The following is a 19,646-nucleotide window of genomic DNA, read 5'->3' on the forward strand; positions in this document are numbered from 1 at the left end:
TAATGTGAGAAAATAGAAAAAATTGTAGGGGTATAAACTTTTGGCAATCAGAAAAATAAAAATAAAATAACATCTAACCTTGGATCTGTGTTTTCTTCTGTGGAAAGACTAAACGAATAAAATGCCAGAAAAAGTCTGATTTTACATCTAAATCTGATTCATTTTTGCCGTAAACTTTAAATTATGTAGCAAAAATATTAGGTGCTCCAGATGAAAAGCAGCTCAGGGTCAGGCTGGACGATATGACTGAAAAATATATCACGATATAAGTGTGTCATATCAGTCAATTATTGATTAGTTTTTTATTTTAAATATCTGAAATGCTGCCAAACTGGTGGCATGACCTTTCCTGATTTATCCAGTTTTCTCTTCATGCCGTTGTTTATTTCAGAGCAGATATGAGGCATAGTGGCGAAACATTAAACTGCTGCTGCACAAGTTACTCAACAGGCTGTTGCTAGGTAACCAAAGAGTGAGTGAGTTGCTAGGTAACCAAAGAGTGAGTGAGTTGCTAGGTAACCAAAGAGCGAGTGAGTCAGTAGATTCCACAAACTTTGCTTAGCTGGCTAAAGTCTTTCCTCTGTCTACATCTCCCAGAATGCAGTTCTGGATCAGAGTTCAGTGAATATTCTATCAGACTTATTATCTATTAATATTGATCACAAGTCTATTGCAATATATATTGTTATTGATTTATTGTCCAGCACCAGCTCAGGGTGAAACTTTTAACCAGGAATTTACAACAGTGTGATTTTATTTCAACAGTAGCTGGGTTTACGGAGCGCCGCTGGGTGACGTCTGAGCATGCGGGTCACCTTAGGGTCAGAAACACAGAAGTCTGAGGTCACATTTACTTAGTAGCATGAACGACCATGCAGAAAAAAAAAGATAACTGAGATCTGTAACACTGTGACCGGCACTGAATCGTTCATTCTGCTGGTGTCTCAAAACTGTTCAGACGATCAAAGGTTGAGTCTCTCCTCCTCACAGCGACCTGCACACTGCAGCCGCCTTCAGAACGAGAAAAATAATGACGATTATATTTGTCTGAATGTCAAAGGTCAGGTTGGTCCTCCGTGTCTAGACGGACACAGAGACGTCAGCAGCTGGACTGGAACCAGAACCAGCAGCCAGAGCTCAGTGAAGAGCTGCTGATGACGGAAACAGGAGGAGATGAAGACCAGATCAGTCCTTTGTTTCACTTCTCCTGCTCCTCTTCCTCTCTCCTCTGTCTCTCCTCCTCCTCCTGCAGCTCCTGCTGCTCCTTGGCGTCAGCCTCCTTCAGCTTGTCCTCCACATCCCCAGGGATGTCCACCTCCATCAGGTTCTCCATGCCGAGCTGTGGCTCGTCTCCGATTAGCACCTGGAAGGACAAAGACGTAAGACTGGACTAGAGGATCCTCCAGACCAGCAGCCGCTCCAGACCAGCGGCTCCTACAGACTAGCAGCTGCTCAGACCCCAGCAGGTCCGGGTTTCTTACCTGGACCAGTTTCTCACAGGCGGCGCCGACATGGACGTCCTTCTCCCAGCGGTGGAGCTCCCTCACAATGGGATAAACGTTCTTCTGTCGGAGCGTCAGGCGGCCGGCTTTAGTCGCCGTCAGCTGGGATTGGAGCCGACCGTCAGGAAGTCTGAATGAATCCAGATCTGTGTGTGTGTGTGTGTGTGTGCGTGTGTGTGTGCGTGCGGTACCAGTAGCAGGGTTTCCAGCAGCATCTTCCTGATGTCAGGGTCCGCTTCTCGCTGCTTGTCCTCCGGCAGATACTGCAGGTCCACAGGCAGACCTGAGCAACAGAACTAAAGATTATAATCTGTCCAGATTATTCTAATGATGAGTTTCCTGAGCGTTTAGTGGCGGGAAGTCATTTTGATTTTTCACCAGTTTCAGCAAAATGCGTTTAGTTTTGGCCTCTAATCTCTGACCTAATCAGGGTTAAAAGGTTCCTGAATCTGGTTTGTGCTGAAGTTCTGCAGACGACTGAGCAAAGAACCCTGGACTGAAAAAGCTAAACAACAGAATTCACCAGTTTAATAACTGGGAGAGAGAAACACTGAAACAGAACACAAGTGAAAATATCAATGAGAACATGCTTTATGCCATCAATTTAATTAACTCTGACCAATAAAAAATAAAAAAACTAACTTTTTCAGAACATTTGAACAGATGTTAAACAGAAATGTTACACAACCCAAAGATCACTGCTGTTATTGGAATGTTGAGTGGAAGGAAAAAGTGTGAAAGCAACAGGAAAAAAGCAGCGTTATGTGGGGACTGTACAGGAAAGTTGATCCAGGAGTAAGCCTGTTGCAATAAGCATTAAACTGAAACTAATAAATTGGATGATTTATCGTTCTTCTCTTTTCTATCTTTCTACCAAAACCAGGATGACTAAAGTTTTCAGTCTGGTGATTTGGTCTTAACTAAATCATTTTTTGAAGGACAGTTTTGTTTTCAGAGACTTGAGAAGTAATTTTATTTTCTGTTTCTGCTGTTTTGTTTATTTATTTTGGATATTTAAAATGTCTTCCAGTTCCAGAGTTAAATGTTCAGCAGAATTTAAAGTTTATTAATCTGTGAGAATGTGTTCCTGCATTATTATGCCATTACTGATATATTGCTTGAAAATGGCCTCAAAACAACAATATTATCATTTATAGAAATAATTACTGGCACAATTTATCGTCATGCTAAATTTGTCATTGTGATTGGCCTATTTAGGATTTCTTTAATTAGTCTGATGTAGTTTTAAAGGTTAGCGTCCAAATGTGGATTAGCCTTTAGCTTCACATAAAAATCAAGATTCTTATTTGCTACAAATGTCCCAAAAATCTGAATCAAATCAGGAGTTTGTAAATAATTCCCTCTCTTCGTTAACAGAAACACGACTTTTGCTTGATGTTTTCTTCCACATAACTTGGAAATAAAATAATTTTCTAATTTCCTGGGAAATGACTGTTGGATTCTCATCAACTGAGAATCAAATTTCACTTTTTAAACCGAACAACTAAAATAAATGATCATATCCTAATTATTTTAAGGTGTTTTTGTTGGACCTGCCTTCGTTCTCCTCCTCAGTGAGCTCCTCCGGGCCGGCCAGAGGCAGAAGCAGGAACGGCAGCACGTCCACGGCGTCGCTCAGCAGCCACGCATGATGAGCTGCGGATCACAACAGATGGATGTCAGAGCAGATTGGGTCCTGGTTCTGGTTCATCCTTCAGAGTTACTCCGGACGGCGTTGGGAGTATCTCACCGTGGTCGAAGCAGCAGTTCCTCAGCGTGCCGATGACGCCGCCCCTCCTTACCACCGACGCCTCGTACTGAGTGAACGGCAGCAAACGCTGGATCACACACCTGGAGCAGAAAACATCCGACAGTTTTAGCATCTAAAAAATAAATATCCAGATGAGAGGCAAATGTTCTCTGGTCCACAAAGAGACAGACTCGACTTCTAGAACTGAAACTCGCCTGTCCCGGTCCATCAAGAGGCTCCTGGCCTCGGGAAGCTGGGTCAGATTGGACAGCAGGGGGCCCAGGTAGTGCAGTTTGGCCTTTCTGTTGAAGCTTTCATTGCAGAAGATTTCCACCAGCTGGGCCAGACCGAGCTGCTCCTGCAGGACCTGAGAGAGCAACCAGCAGAGGCTTCAACCCGACAGGTGAGGAGGAACTTCATCCACCTGGCAGGTGAGAGGAGCCCGATGTCTGCCTGGTGTTTCTGCAGCTGGACCCTGAGAAACGACCAGCGGGGACTGGCCTGGCATACCTGGAAGACGGTCCTGCAGGTCTTATCATGGCGGCTCAGGTTGGACAGGATGGTGCAGATCTGATCAGAGAACAGAAACTCTGGATCCTGGAGGTTCTTCAACAGAACCGGAAGAACCTGAACCTCACAGACCAGAACCTGAGGAAACACAGAGACCAGCAGGCCTTCAGAGGTCAGAGGTCAGAGCTGGTTCAAGTCCCCCGCCATTAAATATCCTGAATATTATTTCATCTTCATGGTTCAGACTACTTCTTACTTAATGCGGGAAATTAACACTAATTGTGTTTAATAGGGTCCAACTCTGTCCCATAAATTAATCTGAAATATTATTATTATTAGTTAAATTAATCTCATCACTACATCATTAGTAGTTATTAGCTAACTTCAGCTTCGTTTTGTCCTTCACCTGCTGCTCACCTGGTGCAGAGTCTCATCAGCTGACAGGTTGATCAGGATGTGGTAGCAGTCCTTCACGATGGCAACAGAGGGGTCAGAGGTCAGCGCAAACAGAGCAGCTAAGAGGTCGGGTTTGGAGCGCAGGAACCGGCAGCCATCTCTGAGAGAAACAAACAGCGCTGGCGTTGATGCTCCTGAATCAATCTATGGTGACCCCTGACCCCTACAGAGGTCAGCGCCCCACAAAGGTTATGATAGTACACTAAAACTAACAAAATAGAAAACTTTTTTGTTAACTAAAGTAATTTGTTAACTAATGGTAATTTAGGGGAAAAACTATAATTAACTGGAAATATATTGTGCATTTATAAAACTATTCTGCCAGCCATTCATTGCCCAATCAATGTAGACATAATCACAATCCTTTGAGCTTTTTTAATTCTGCACCTAAAAATTTACCAAAGCATAAAAAACTAAAACAATCACTATAACTAATAAAAACAAAACTAAACGTAAACAATATTTAACTAATAAAAACTAGCAAACACATTCTAAAAACTAACCAGAACTAACCGAATTAGAGAAACAAAAAATTACAACGAAATAAAACTAAACAATAATGAAAAGCCCAAAACTCTGCGTCCCGCCGGCTGACCCCGCCGCTCAGAGGTCAGAGACCCACCTGCTTCCAGACAGCCCCAGGATGTACTCCGTGGCTTTCCCCTTCACATCCGGCCGGGTGCTGGGCGTCAGGAAGGCCAGCAGCTCTGCAGCCTCAGCATCACTCAGCATCTTCTCAGCAAACCGTCTGATGGACAGAGACAAAACCACAGTCAACCCTCCATCACTTCAAAAAATATACGCTTTTAGGAGTCATTTAACTCATAAAAAATTACTATTAACTACTGCAACTCTGAAAGTAACTTCACTGAATGTAGATCAAACATGTTTTAACAAAAAATGCACCAGAAACACAGACCCACAGTTTATGTTGGAGTGAGACCTCTTGTTTCTTCACCAGCTTTGTTGTTTGGATGTTATTTTCTCAAAGCTCTAAATCCGCCTGTTGTTGAAGTTTTTCTTCTTCCCAAATCTATTTTATTATGATATTTATTAGCATTATTTATTTTCAGATTTGTCTTAAAATATGAGATCTCATTTTAAATTAAGTCAGATTTTTTCCTCTTCTATATAGCTTAAAGATGCAGAACAATACAGCAACTCAGAGAAATGTAACCAAAGAGAAAAAATAAGTGAAAGACAATCTATGAAAATACAAAACAATGCAGTATAAAAATATAGAAATCATTACAAGAAAACGCTAAAATTCAAAGGAATTTATTGTTATATTGGTAAAAAAGATTGGGGTTTTAACAAGTCCTGAAATTAATTTGCTTCACTTGCATTAAAAATGGAGGTAACTTTTTTTAAAAAGCACTTTTTAATAAAAAAATATAGCCATGATTAAAATAGTTTATTCCAGTAGCTTGATTTATCTGCTGTCAAAAGACCAATTCCTATTAAATCAAAACTTAAACGTGGAAATTTTATCTTATTATACAGTTTTGAAAATCCTTTCGAATAACTTGAATTAGTTGATTTTTCGTGACTGAAGTTAAGCACTACTACTCTTACTGGAGTCGCCTGTCTGTAGGACCGCTATGGGTAAATATAAAGGAAATAAATAAAGTATATTGATATTCATGTTTAATTTACACACAGCTCTGTAATAGAATAATTTGTCAGAATCTGCTACAATAACCGCTTCATCAGGTGATGTTTGGTCTGAGGGAGCAGCTGATTGTCACACAGTTGATCATATTTGATCACGTTTTTGTTGATAAACCTTGAGACATGCAGATAATCTTAGATGTTTAGATAAAATTCACCTTAAACTCGCAGCAGGATTCCTCCTGTTCTCCTGCCTCGGCGTTTCTTTATAGAAACTCCTCCAGAATTAATTTCATGTAGAAGAAACCGCATGTGGACGAGGCAGCATGAAACAACGCGTCACTTCCGGGATTCTTCTTCTTCTGGAGTTATATGACGAATGGCAGACTAACTACGAGCTGCATGCCGCCACCATCTGGACTGGAGGATGAACAAGAAATTGGCAGGAAAACAATAATAAACTCACTGAATTATTTCGTTTTTTATTTTTTTTTTCAAATGACATGTTTAAGTCACTTCCGTGTTCCCTCTGCCGTTTTTATTAGATTATCAATTAGACCTCTACCGTCATCTAGTGTTCACAGTGTGAGTCCTTCGACTTCTAGGCAGATATTGATCTCATTTTCAGAAAATAAATCTCACTTTTTATGTAAAAAGTTAAAGATTTACCACAGCAAACACCAGACTGTGTGTGATGGTTCCTAAATCTTCCATTTTTCAGCCTCCAAATGAAAACTGTTTCTCTGAACAAATCCACCTTAAAAGGGGACCAATGATGCTTCCTTTTACACAAATTAGGATAGGTCTGTCAGCTGTGCAAAACATGTTTGTTATATATTTTGCTGCACATAATCATTCTCAACTAATCAAAATTCAGCTCAGTTATGTCCGTTTTTAGTTCCTTTCAGAATGAGCCGTTTAAGGGTTTCTGTCACTTTTATGCAAATAAGCTGCTGCTGGCCACGCCCCCAACTCATTGTTTACTACTGCACTTGAAAATAACTGCACACCAGGGCTGGACGTTGAATGAAAAACTCATCAGAAAATAAGCATTTCATACCAGTCTATATCAATAATTAGTGATTTTTTAAAATCGTTTTAAATATTTACACTGTGATGCTGGTGGCGTGATCTTTCCCATTTCATCCACAATTTTCACTCCGTTGTTTTAAGCAGATCTAAGGCACACTGGCAAAACCTCAAATTTCTACTGCGCAAGATACTAAAAATCATGTTGCTAGGTAACCTAAGAGTGAGTTAGTTGCCAGGGAGCCGTAGTGAGTGAGTTGCCACCAACTTTGCTTGGCTTACCTTGACAGACTGAGCAGCTAAAGTCTTTCCTCTGCCTACATCTCCCAGAATGCTGTGTGGTTCAGGGTGGAAGTTCAGTGAATATTCTGTCAGATGCATGATCCGTTTATATTGATCAGGTGTCTACCACAATATATTTTGTTATTGATTGTCCGGCCCCATTGCAAACAGACATGCAGTAGTACAACGGTCCATCTTTGACCCAGAATTGGAGCATCCTGACCCAACAGGACTGCAGCAGCAGCGCTTTCTGAACCGAGTCAATAACCAAACACTGCTCTTCTCCAGCAGCCATTGAACATCACATAAAACAAACTGACAAGCTCCACTTGAGTTGCTAGGTAACAAGGCACCGTCCTTGTGACTTGATAATCGGGAGGTTTTTGAAACTGCTTGTTTTCCAGACACCATAAAACATAAACTTAATTCCATAAAAAAGTTGGACATTGTTGCTTTAGCTACCAGAAAATGGAAGGACAAAAACATGCAAAAAGTTAATTTTGGATATTAGGTAGAAACTGGGAAAAAGTCCTGTTTATTTTTAACCTTCTAAACTATTTTATTGATATATTGAAAAAAAATACATAAACATCTTTCATATCCTCAACAACAGCTGCATTGAAATGCTAATGATTGATTCCTGCAGCAGAGTAAACATCTGATTAAAGGAACAGTTCACCTTTTCTGAGTAACATCAGGCTCTTTACAAGTTTCACCATAAAGAGGCTGCAAAGAGTTGTCACTCTTCAGATATTTCAGAGATGTTCCTGCATGCAGAGCGAAGGAGGGGCTGCTCAGACGAAACAGTCTGATCCCTCAACACACACTTTACTGACAGACAGGTTGCAATAATACTTCAAAACAGACAGAAAGCACAAAAATCAGCATCTGAAGACAGAAAGGTTTCAGCAGATGTCTGTGGTTGGAGAGCAGGAAGAGGGCGTGGCCTCAGATTGGTCCGTAAACTGGATGAGGGGTTTATCAGGGTGTCGTCACCAACATGGAGCAGAACACGTTTAGGTCGGTGAAGTAGAGCTGCACAGTCTTCATTTTACAGTCTGGAGTTGTTGTGACGAGGCGTTCGGGGGAAGGCACGGTGGCGTCTGATTGGTCGAGATCAGCCTGTCTCGGTTGGCTCAGGGCGGGGCAATCCGTCAGTCATCATCATCATCACCGCCTCCTCACTCTGCCTTGTCCTTCCTCTTGGCAGTGAACGGCACTTTGTTGGCGACTGTAGAACCCACGCTGGAGACGCCGCCGGCCACGGCGGAGACTCCACCTTTCACCAGCCCCACCCCCACCGACGGCACCGTGGTCACCGCCGACTTGGTGATCTCCAGGCTCTTCCCGCCCACCCAGGCGACTCCGCCCACCGCGGCGCCGACTACGCCCTTGGTGACGTTGAAGAGGCCGCCGGTGACCCGCCACACCATGCCGGGCGGAGCGACGGCGTGATCTTTGCCGGGGTCTGGAACACAGATCAAACAGTTTGGATTTATAGCTTCTTTCATATCAACCTGAAGGAGGAACTTTAAATTCTACTCGATAATAATACATAGTTGCCATAAGTTTGAACCGGAAGTGATCCATGCCATCTCGGTAGGCATCAAAGTACTGGTGAACCATGGGTTAGAGAGCAACAAAAGGAAAATATATGGACACTCTTGACCAATGTCCAAGAGGAAGATAAATGAACAAAATGGCTGCTGTTGGGATGGACCCATATGAGACAGAGAAGGAAAAATATGTTGGACGATGTGTACAAGCTGCCTCCGATCTCATTCTATGACACAGTTTGCTACTTAATGGACAGATAGTCCACTATGAAATCTTGAAATCCACGGACACATACAATCAATGTTTGAATGGATTTGTAAAGGACGTATGAACTCTTCGTGTGAATAATAAAGTTCTGGTGACTGGCAGACTAAGTACATGTAGCAAAATCCACATAGCCTACATGTCTATCACATGCTTGTTCACCAATAAGTATTGCAGTAAGTATCACTGATATTTATCTTAATTTTACATAAAGGTGGGTGGAGTACTCAAAACTTGTGACTGAGTAGTAGTTGTAATCTCCTTATATTGATTATAAGTTAGATAGAAACAAGGCAAGAGCAAGTTCTAAGCTGGTTCTCGTTTATTGTTGTCATAGCAACTCCACAGCAACTGCCTACCAAGATGGCTGTCAGTTACAAAGTTCCCGGAAGTATGATGTCACATGAGAACTATGTGCAAACATCTCAGACTTGATTTTATTGCCTCCTGGAGAGGCCCTGAGTCATTTCAAGTCACTCTGGAGAACCTCAGGAGGCTGGGTCACCATGGTGACCAAAATTGATCTGGATTGGTGCACAGGGTGCTGCGACACAGACAGCTGCAGCTGCACACAGACACTGATCCTGCTGACAAAACAAGTGGTTCTGGAGTAGCAGCAGCAGCATCCGAGCCTAGATTGCACCATGTTCCCCACTGATGTTCCAGCGATTAGACACATCCCTCAGCTCGGCGCTTACCCTCTGGGGACTGGCTGTCAGCGGGCTCAGCTTCGTCTGAGGCCAGGCTGGTCCCGGGCTGCGGCTCCACGTTCACGCTGTTCACGTCCTGGGGGAAAAACCCTGAAGAGTCACCAGGAATTACAACAAGATAGAGTCTAAGCACTAATTATACCAGCTGGGAACATTAAAACTACCTACTCCACTCCTGATTTTTATTATAAAGACTAAAACACATAAATTAAAACAAGGAACTTGAGCTGCTGGATGGACGGACAAAGATAAAAATAAAGTTGTATGCTGTTTAGGTATACTTTATTAAAAGAAAAACATTTGAGAATTAAAAAAAGGCTTAAAATAACTTTGGTGTTGTTTTAATATTTATATGATTCGGTTTACAGGATATGCTTGAATGCAGGATAAAAGCAGCTGTAGGGAAATTCATAGGAATTCAGAAATCCCACCGAATTTCTGGATTCAGAGGGATTCATCAGAACAGAACCAGTGTGCAGTAGCATCTAGTGCTGAAGCAATTAATCGATTATTTTAAATAATTTTTGAATAATTTAGTAACTGATTAATCGTTTTAAACTATACAGACTCTTTCATTTGCTGACAGAACAACTCACTGAGCATAGTAACAAAACCAAAACTGTAAGATAGAACAAATATTTTGCATTTAAAGATTAAAAACCTTCTTTGCCTGTAAATCTGTTCAAACCAGAACTTCTCTATTGGCAGTTTTAACGTCACATTTTGTATAAGTCTCTTATTAGTCACGTTTTTCTATTCAATTATTAATCAATAAATAATCACATGCTGATGTCAGAATTTTTTTTTTAGCTGGAGATACATCGTCAGCCATAAATGAAAAAAAGTTCAATGAAGGAATGCTGACAATGTTTATTTTATTATTTAAACAAGGAATTGAATTGTTTATTTGCATCTTTTAATATGTTTATAATACTGTAAAAAATAAGCTTAAGTGATTAAATGAAAAATCTGAATATTTTTATCTGATTAATAATGAATTACTTCAATCATTGTCACTGCAGCTCTAGTAGGATCTGATCAGCTGTGCAGCGTTTTGGACCGGTTGAACACTGGATTTGGACTTCAGATGATTTTGCTCCAAAACCAGAGATGTTTACATTGTTTTGGGTCATTCAGTTCAGAGCAGAGCAGATTTGGACCTTACGCTGTTACAGAGTTCTGGTTCGGTCCATCTCCCTGTCCGCAGCTTAGGCACAGCTGGGACACTTCTCTGGTTGTGTCTGGTGTCACTTTCTAAAGTTTCCCTACAGAACGTTGCAGTGAACACTTTGGTTCCTCATGTAAACATTCTGCATGAGTTCAGGAGGTAAACGGAGCTGGAGTCGTCTGGTACCGAACCAACTGGACCGGATAGATAGTACATCTGTCAGAACTCTGATCCAGAACCGCACAGCATTCTGGGAGATGTAGGCAGAGGAAAGGCTTTAGCTTCTCAACCTCTGATGGCGATCTAAGCTGTGGTGGCAGGCCTGTCACGATAACAAATGTTACTGGACGATACATTGTTCCAGAAGTTATTGTGAAAAACAATAATATTGTTCAATTATTATTGAACAATACTATTGTTCAATAATAATTTAACTTTGGTGTTGTTTTAATATTTATATGATTCACAGACCATTTTCACTTGATGTAATGATGACAGCATAATAATGCAAGAACACATTCTGATAGCTCAATAAACTTCAACTTCTAATGAACATTTAACACTGCAACTAGAAGACATTTTAAATATCCAAAATAAATAAACAAAACAACAGAAACAACAAATAAAGTGAATTATGAAGCCTCAGTAAAGAAAACTGTCCTTCAAAATAAAGGCTAGTTGAGACCAAAGACTGAAGACTTTTTGCCATCCAGTTTTTGGTAAAAAGAGAGAATAATAAATTAAAACGTTACGTTGTTTTGACAGTTCTAAAGATGGGTAGCATGGTTACCCAACAACAACCTGTTAAGTAACTTGCACAACAGCAGTTTTGCTACTGTACCTAAAAACTACTTAAAATAATAATAATAAAAAACACAATGATGTGGAGTGAAAACTTTGGATAAAACAGGAAAGGTCATGGCACCAGTATTTCAGATACTTGAAACAAAAAACGAATCAATAATGATCGATACCTGTTCCTAACAGAAGTCAAACTGTGGGTTTGTGATGTTCTGGTTCAACTTTTCATACCATGAACCAGGTTGGGTCCACCAGCCCAACGGATGAAGGCTCAGCTTTCCCCTGGTCTCCTCACCAAACCAAACCAAATGCAGCCTTTCTGGCTGTTTAGCTTGCTGCTGAACTGTTTTCTTCGTCCTAAATGCAAACCAGACAGCAAGATGGTTTGTTATGAAACTCTGAATCTTGGGAAAAAGTCTCGGGAGGGTTGGGAAAGGCTGCGGCCTCCTGGTGTCTGATCATTCCTTCGATGGGAAGGAAAACTGAACCAGACACAGAGATCACTGTTGGAGCTCAGAGACGTGTTTAAACATGTAATTATCTAACATGTTTTCAGCTCACTCTCACTCTGGAAGGTTCTGTTTGGTTGGTTTTTAATCACATTTAGTAAAAATTTCAACATATTTTTGACTAGTTTTGGCTCCTGGTGTTGCCTGAATGCCCCATCTTGTTGGAGATGTGACACCATGATGTTAACTTCTTCACATTTCAGTGAAACAACATGAAGCTTTGAGCTTCACATCTCATCGTTATGCCCTAATCTGAGCTTTTTCAGGAGATTTATCCTGAAAGCAGATTTTCTTTCCGTCTGTTTTCCTTGTGACCCACAGCAGCAGGTTTTTATCTTCTATCCAGGCAGTCAGAAGACAAAACAACAACAACCTGGTGTCTCAGTTAGTTGGACCAGCAGCGGTTTCTGCTCCAGGGCTTTTAAATGTGAAAACAAGCTCTAACTGTGTTCCTGATCCACATCATCACTCCGGACCTCAGCAGCGCGGAGGAAAAACTTGGAGCAAGCTGCGCTTTAATGGGGATACTGGTGCGTCCTTACCTTCACCATTGTTCCCAGTGCTTCTGGCTGGAACACCTGAGCCAGCAGCAGATTGAGAAGTGGGCCTCGGTCTGGGTTTTGGAGGGGGAACCTGCACCCTGCAGCTGTCGGTCCGTCAGTCCGTCAATCCTCCAAACAACCAACTTCTCCAGAGTTTCTGCAGACCCGCTGCTGCCGCTGCTGCTGCTGCTCTTCTCTCTGCTGCTTCTGCCGACGTGGCGTCTTCAACAAGCACACGCACTCATGGACACGCAGACATCCCGCTGTCAAAGTACACGTAGTAACGCACCGCACTTCCGGTGAAGACCTCCAAAGTAAAACACCTCACTTTGTCGAGCTATAGTTGACAATACCTCAATAAGGTCTTACAAAAATAGCATAAAAAGCTTGAAAAATAGAATGAAAATAAAAAAATGTTTGCGCTTCAGTTGTTGCTTGTTTGAATTTTTTTATGACAGCATGTGTGATTGTTCATATTTTTCTATTCATTAAAGTTAAAATGTTGCATCTTCAGAAACCTTACCTAATTCAACAATATGCAATTGTTTTGAATCGTGTATTTAGCTGCAACAGTTAGATATTTTTTATGACAGCAGTTTCATATGTACTAAGTTTTCATATTAATCTTCATTGGACATTTATTGTGAAAACAGGAAGTAGGGTGTGGTAGCTGTTGACGCTCCAGCTCCGGATCCTTCCCCGGATCCTGCATCAGCAGCTGCTTTTGCTGCCTCGTGTTGTCTGAAGTCTCATAAGTTTAAGTTTGAAGTATTTTCCGTAAGTTCAACATAAAACATGCACTTTAACTGAAATCTGGTGGTAATATAGGCAGCAATAAAACCATAAAGTTGAAGCGAACGAAGGAGGAAGAGTCAAGGGTTAAGGAAAAGGTTGTGATGTTGGCAGCAGACATCACACTGGATGACTGAGTCAATCAGAACCCCTCCTGAGATGCAGGTGCTAACACAAGCAACTCAGGATGGTTTTGATTAGCTGCTGTGTTTGGACCATCCTCCTGTTGAGGACCCATTTTGAACGAAGCTTCAGCTGTCACACACTGTAGATTCACTCAGGTCCTGCAGCCCAAATCATCACTTATCCACCACTTTGGTTTAAAGTTGGTGTGAGGTGTGTCTGCTGATCTGCTGTGTCCAATCTCTTCCATCATGGTTCTGTCCATCCTGGTTCTGTCCATCACAGTCCAGCAACATCTCCACTCTGGTCTCTTCTGTCCAGAGGACATTGTCCCAGAAGTCTTGTCCTTCATCCAGATGCGGCTCTGCTAACCTCAGTCCGGCGGCCATCTTGTTTCTAGAAAGAAGAGGCTTTCTCCTTCAACCATTCCAAATAGCGCGACTGGTTCCTAGTCATAACCTTCGACCTTTGACCTGCTAATGGAGGCTTGTAGAGTTTGAGGTGCAGCTCTGGGGTTTCTGGTTGTTTCTCTGATCTTCACACTCTGAATCTGCTGGACATCTGCTCCTTGGCAGCCGATGAGATGTTTTCCTCTCTTGAGAACGATGGACTGGAGATGATTGATCCAGTTCTAGAGCAGAACCAACACTGTTAGCTCTGATTTCTTCTCTCTCTAGACATTGGTTAATCATTTTTTGTGTTGTTTGGAATATTGTTGTTTCTGGTTCTGGAGGCTGTCCAGTTGGAAAAATGTTTGATCTTAATATCTTACTACTGTACAGTTATGGTGCGTAACTATGGCAACAAGGTATTGTTTTTACAACTGGGATCAGGTGATGAACATTTGAAAAGCTCAAATAGTACCTGAACCATACCCCAAATCCCAAAAGAGCTAAAAAGGAGAGAAGGAAGCTCAGACCATCTCTTCCATCCATCATAATGGACAGCAATCATATCCCGTACTCCAACATCTTTCTTACCATACGGCCAGACAGAGACTTAAAGAAGAGCAGGAAAAGCAAAGGAGGTGGATTAGCAGAACTGCTACCAACTGATGGTGTCATTCAGGAAATGTTACTGCCCAAGTACTGAGCTGCTATATGCCATGAAAATCATGAATCTGTCATGCAATAACAAGGTCTTCAGTCAGAAGCTTTATTACAAGATTTATTACAAGATTGTCTGCTACTGGAGATCCTTCCTGTCCACAGATTCACCATCCTGGCAGCAACACTTAATTTAATTTAACTTAATTGATCCTATTGGGGGGCTGCACAGTGGCGCAGTTGGTAGAGCTGTTGCCTTGCAGCAAGAAGGCTCTGGGTTCAATTCCCAGCCTGGGGTCCTTCTGCATGGAGTTTGCATGTTCTCCCTGTGCATGTGTGGGTTTTCTCTGGGTACTCCGGTTTCCTCCCACAGTCCAAAAACATGACTGTCAGGTTAATTGGTCTCTCCAAATTGCCCCTAGGTGTGAGTGTGTGTGTCCTGTGTGTCTCTGTGTTGCCCTGTGACAGACTGGCAACCTGTCCAGGGTGTACCCTGCCCCTCCCCCGAAACGATAGCTGGAAATAGGCACCAGCAACCCTCCCGACCCCACCAAGGGACAAGGGTGCAAGAAAATGGATGGATGATCCTATTGGGACAAATAAAGTATTTTTTCTTTATTTAATTTATTTGTATATTCATCTAATTAAACTCATTTATGACAATAAATGTATTTATTTATTTTTTGTCATTTTGTTTTAAATATGATGGGTGTGTTTATCTATGTAATGCATCCTTTACAATTTTAACATTTTAGCCCAAACTCTTCCTGAATCTGAATCATGCAGGCAGCTATCTTTTAGTTCAGGCGCTCCTTCGGTAGCTCTGTTTGGGGTCCTCAGTGGCGCCGCTCTCAGGGCAATTGCAACAAATGTTAACAGAAGCGAATAGAATTGACAAAAATATTCCGTGAAATCGGGCTTTAGGGGACTTTGGATTCTTGGACAACCAGCGATGAATCTCGAGCTGCTCGGTAAATATATAAAGAAGCATCTTTTTGTTTCTGCGGCTCAGTTTTTCTGCAGCGCTCCTGTCTTGTTGTGATTATATTCCTCCGTTAGCCGAGGACGCTAACAGCTAAAATTCTGGTCACAGCACAAATAAAAACAATTAAAGTTGTTAACTTACGTTAAGCTGCCTAGACTGAACGGGTAAATAAGAACAAACTGATAAATATTTACAAATGAATCTTTTTAATTTTAATACAAGCAGAAACTGTCAGATAGCTACATTTAGCATCCATACGATTATATTAAATTTAATAACGCCTGGAAATAGTGAGGCCAAATGCTGCCAGCTGATGTAAAGTAATCAAACTATTTACAGATTTAACTGAAGGCGGGTTTGTTACCGTGGAAACACCGAAGTAAATGGAGCAAAAACACTTTATTTATTATGAGATGAGGCAAAGGGACTGTTATTTGTTCACCACCAGTCAAACAAAATGATTCCAGGTTTTTCTATGGGAATATCGAATAAGACGTATATTAAATGAAAATAGACTAACTGTAAATAACGCGGAAAAGAAGCTGTAAAATTAGTTATATTTAGTTTAGTAACTTTTGGAGTAAATGTTTAAGAGTCGTTTTACTTCACTGAACTTTTTAAAATGATTATATTATTGTGAGGTACTCTTGAGTAAAATCTTTGAATACTCCACCCACTGCTGTTAACTTCACTGAACAAAGAAAAAGCTTGTTGAGGAACAATAGAATTTATGTTAAAGTGAGACCTCTTGTTTCTATACCAGCTTTGTTGCTTAATGTTGTTTTCTATCTTCTGAGCCTGTTGATACATTTGGAGATCAATAAGCTACTACAAACAGTACATATTGTCATATTGTACTTTACCCTGTTCTACTTTACCCACTGGAGGCATTCGGTTTAAGATAGAAAAACAGGTGAAAAAGGTTTTTTTTCTTCTAGAACTTATTTTATAAGGTTATTTTTATTTGATCTTTGTCTTAAATGCACCTGAATTTGCACAAATCTTTGTATCTATATTAAATCAAATGTCACTCAGTACTTAATAGCCTTTTTTATCAAACACATTTTTACTTTAACTTGAGTGTAAACACAACAAAGTAGTGGTATTCTTACTGCAGTACAGTTTTGGCTGCTCTACTCAGCTCTGCTAATAACTTAATTTTTTCTATAACTGGAAAGTTTCTGCTGAGATATGATCCATCTTCTATGCGTTGGTCAGGACTCAGGCAGCAGTAAAATACCTTTACAATAATCTATTAAAAATAAAAGCACACACAAGGTTTTCCCTTCACTAAACATATTGCATCAGTTACAACATTAAGGTATATTCTGCAGTTCATAACTAATCATTGTCTAAATTTTAAAAGTTAACCATCATCGTAAAGGTTTAATAACAGAGATGTAGTGGTCTCTAGAGTCGTAACTTAGCAGTTTGCCAGTTCAGTTTCCAGATTCCTGTCAGGCCAGGCCAATGTAATGTTGATATTGTAGTTTTGACTCACATGTGATTCAATCTTGTAAATGAGATCAGAGCTGTAGAATCTAAAAAGTTGGCAAATAATGAACAGAATATTTGGGACGATGTTTGGGGACCTTTGCTGAGTAATTTCACACAGAAACCAGTAAAAATGTTATTTCTTATATGTTAAAGCATCACTGAAAAGCTCTGACCGCTGTTTAAAACTCTTATTCCTCCTGTTTACACTACCTTTTCCACTGAATGTTTCAGCTTGTGATGTGCCTCAGGTCTCCTCATTCTGTTTTTGTATATGTTGCTGTTTTGATGACTTTAACATTTAACCTGTTTTTTTTTTTTTTCTGTAGAATCGTTCGGGCAGAACTACCCAGAGGTAAGCCACCGCGTTTTAGTCCTCCAGCAGCCTAATGAGAAGTTAGGAATCATCTTGGTTAATATTTGTCTCCTGTAGTTGGTTGGTAGAGTGTTGTTGCCTCCATCAGCTGTGATAACTTTGGATTCCTGTGTTCAGGAGGCAGATGGCACGCTGGACTGCATCAGCATGGCGCTCACCTGCACCTTCAACCGCTGGGGCACCCTGCTGGCCGTGGGCTGCAACGACGGCCGCATCGTCATCTGGGACTTCCTCACTCGGGGAATCGCTAAGATCATCAGCGCACACATTCACCCCGTCTGCTCCCTGTGGTGAGACACGGCCGTTCAGGCTGCAGGTTTCCTCCACAATGAAAACGTTTTATGACGATACGAAGTAAATCTGGTCTGATCTGTGGAAATGGAGACAGGATCTGCTGCGTCTTATGAAGATAGACTTTGTGCTGAAGTCTCATGTGAATGTTGTATTTTTGTTGGGTCCAGTTGGAATCGAGACGGACACAAGCTGGTGAGCGCCTCGACGGACAACATCGTCTCTCAGTGGGACGTCCTGACTGGAGACTGTGACCAGAGGTTCCGCTTCCCGTCCCCCATCCTCAAGCTGCAGTACCATCCCAGAGACATGTGAGCGTGTCGGCGTCCGTCTCTACCCAGCAGGACTGAACCGTCATGGTTCTGACCAAACGCTGTGTGTGTTTCAGAGACAAGGTGCTGGTTTGTCCCATGAAATCAGCTCCGGTGCTGCTGACGTTATCAGACTCGAAGCACGTGGTCCTGCCTGTGGACGACGACTCGGACTTGAACGTGGTGGCGGCGTTTGACCGGCGGGGGGAATATATTTACACCGGCAACGCCAAAGGGAAGGTTGGTAAAGTGTTGGGTCATTAAAGGGTCAGGTCCTTATGGGTGGGTATAGAGTTTTGTGGGTGAACTGGGTGGGTAAAGGGTTGAGTTGGTAAACTGGTTCAGTTAAGTTAAGGGTTTGGTGGATAAACGGTTGGGTTGGATTCCTGGTCTGGATGGACGGAGGGTCAGTCTGAGACAGAGACGTCAGCATGATCTGTCTTGTTGCAGATTCTGGTGTTAAACACCAACACTCAGGAGCTGGTGGCGTCCTTCAGAGTTACGACCGGCACCAGTAACACCACAGCCATCAAGTCCATAGAATTCGCTCGAAAGGGCAGGTGAGGTCCAGAGGGGCTCTTGGTCCAGTCTGTCTGGTTCTGTTGGGGCTCTACTGTCACATTCTGAATATTAATCGCTCTAGATGATGCGGTCGTTAAAAGTCCTCGTCTCCACCGTGTTCTCCTCCTGCAGCTGCTTCCTGATAAACACAGCCGACAGGATCATCAGGGTGTACGACGGCAGAGAGATCCTGACCTGCGGCCGGGACGGCGAACCAGAACCCATGCAGAAGCTGCAGGATCTGGTCAACAGGTACGCGGCGCCGCTCTTAACTCAGCCGCCGTCAGGGCGTGGACTCCTAAAACGACTGTTTCCTTTTCAGGACTCCGTGGAAGCGCTGCTGCTTCTCCGGCGACGGCGAGTACATCGTGGCCGGCTCGGCCCGGCAGCACGCCCTCTACATCTGGGAGAAGAGCATCGGGAACCTGGTGAAGATCCTGCACGGCACCCGAGGGGAGCTGCTGCTGGACGTGGCGGTGAGAACAATAACCCGCCGCTTTCTGCTCCGTGTTGCTCCAAATGCTTCAATCCTGCCTCTGCTGCCCTCCAGTGGCATCCTGTTCGACCCATCATCGCCTCCATCTCCAGTGGAGTGGTGTCCATCTGGGCCCAGAACCAAGTGGTACGACAGACGTCAGCTGCAATTAGATTAGTCGACAGCTTGCCGTAGATGAGTTTCCACCTGATATTCAATCTGTCAAGATCAAACCACATTGTGTTTCTGTGTGTGTGTGTGTGTGTGTGTGTGTGTGTGTGTGTGTGTGTGTGTGTTTTGTGTAGGAAAACTGGAGCGCTTTCGCGCCGGACTTCAAAGAGCTGGACGAGAACGTCGAGTATGAGGAGCGGGAGTCTGAGTTTGACATCGAGGATGAAGACAAAAGTGAACCGGAGCAGACGGGTAACTATTGGGCCGCTGGTTCTGTGGGCCGCTGGTTCTGTGGGCCGCTGGTTCTGTTGGGTCGCTGGTTCTGTTGGG

At 42.3% G+C, this 19,646-nt stretch overlaps 3 protein-coding genes across 4 annotated transcripts in view; 1 reads left to right on the forward strand and 2 right to left on the reverse strand.

The window, feature by feature from the left end:
• Nucleotides 1–678: 678 nt before the first annotated feature.
• Nucleotides 679–6,249, reverse strand: hgh1 (HGH1 homolog (S. cerevisiae)). Its single transcript, XM_008408865.2, is given in 11 exon segments — nt 679–1,363; nt 1,482–1,604; nt 1,694–1,785; nt 3,060–3,158; nt 3,253–3,353; nt 3,468–3,619; nt 3,763–3,900; nt 4,180–4,318; nt 4,841–4,950; nt 6,048–6,066; nt 6,068–6,249. Coding segments are annotated over 11 exon segments (1,212 nt in total). The 5' UTR covers nt 6,142–6,249; the 3' UTR covers nt 679–1,198.
• A 1,425-nt stretch (nt 6,250–7,674) lies between these two features.
• On the reverse strand, nt 7,675–12,965 carry zgc:153675 (transmembrane protein 263). Its single transcript, XM_008408867.2, has 3 exons — nt 12,692–12,965; nt 9,660–9,747; nt 7,675–8,608 (listed from the first exon to the last, which is right to left on the reverse strand). Exons 1-3 carry the CDS (start codon nt 12,698–12,700, stop codon nt 8,322–8,324), a joined length of 384 nt encoding a protein of 127 aa, XP_008407089.1. The 5' UTR covers nt 12,701–12,965; the 3' UTR covers nt 7,675–8,321.
• Nucleotides 12,966–15,469: 2,504 nt separating this feature from the next.
• The window catches only part of rbbp5 (retinoblastoma binding protein 5), a 10,908-nt gene continuing 6,731 nt past the window's right edge, over nt 15,470–19,646 (forward strand). Inside the window, exons 1-10 of one of the 2 annotated variants that reach the window (XM_008408868.2) lie at nt 15,470–15,623; nt 17,461–17,486; nt 17,625–17,797; nt 17,969–18,109; nt 18,187–18,349; nt 18,560–18,669; nt 18,803–18,922; nt 18,993–19,146; nt 19,221–19,292; nt 19,451–19,568. In XM_008408868.2, the coding sequence (XP_008407090.1) occupies nt 15,605–15,623; nt 17,461–17,486; nt 17,625–17,797; nt 17,969–18,109; nt 18,187–18,349; nt 18,560–18,669; nt 18,803–18,922; nt 18,993–19,146; nt 19,221–19,292; nt 19,451–19,568 (1,096 nt within the window). In that variant the 5' untranslated portion in view covers nt 15,470–15,604. The remainder of the gene's footprint in view (nt 15,624–17,460; nt 17,487–17,624; nt 17,798–17,968; nt 18,110–18,186; nt 18,350–18,559; nt 18,670–18,802; nt 18,923–18,992; nt 19,147–19,220; nt 19,293–19,450; nt 19,569–19,646) is intronic. The other variant, XM_008408870.1, reaches the window with a different exon arrangement.

This window comes from Poecilia reticulata, linkage group LG5 (assembly GCF_000633615.1).
Source record: "Poecilia reticulata strain Guanapo linkage group LG5, Guppy_female_1.0+MT, whole genome shotgun sequence".
Taxonomy (NCBI): Eukaryota; Metazoa; Chordata; class Actinopteri; order Cyprinodontiformes; family Poeciliidae; genus Poecilia; species Poecilia reticulata.

Excerpts from the sequence above, each read along its gene's own strand:
- zgc:153675 (XM_008408867.2), bottom strand. Across the intron at positions 8,609-9,659 it reads TGACAGCCAGTCCCCAGAGG|ACCCCGGCAAAGATCACGCC; the intron begins GTAAGCGCCGAG and ends TCTGTGTTCCAG.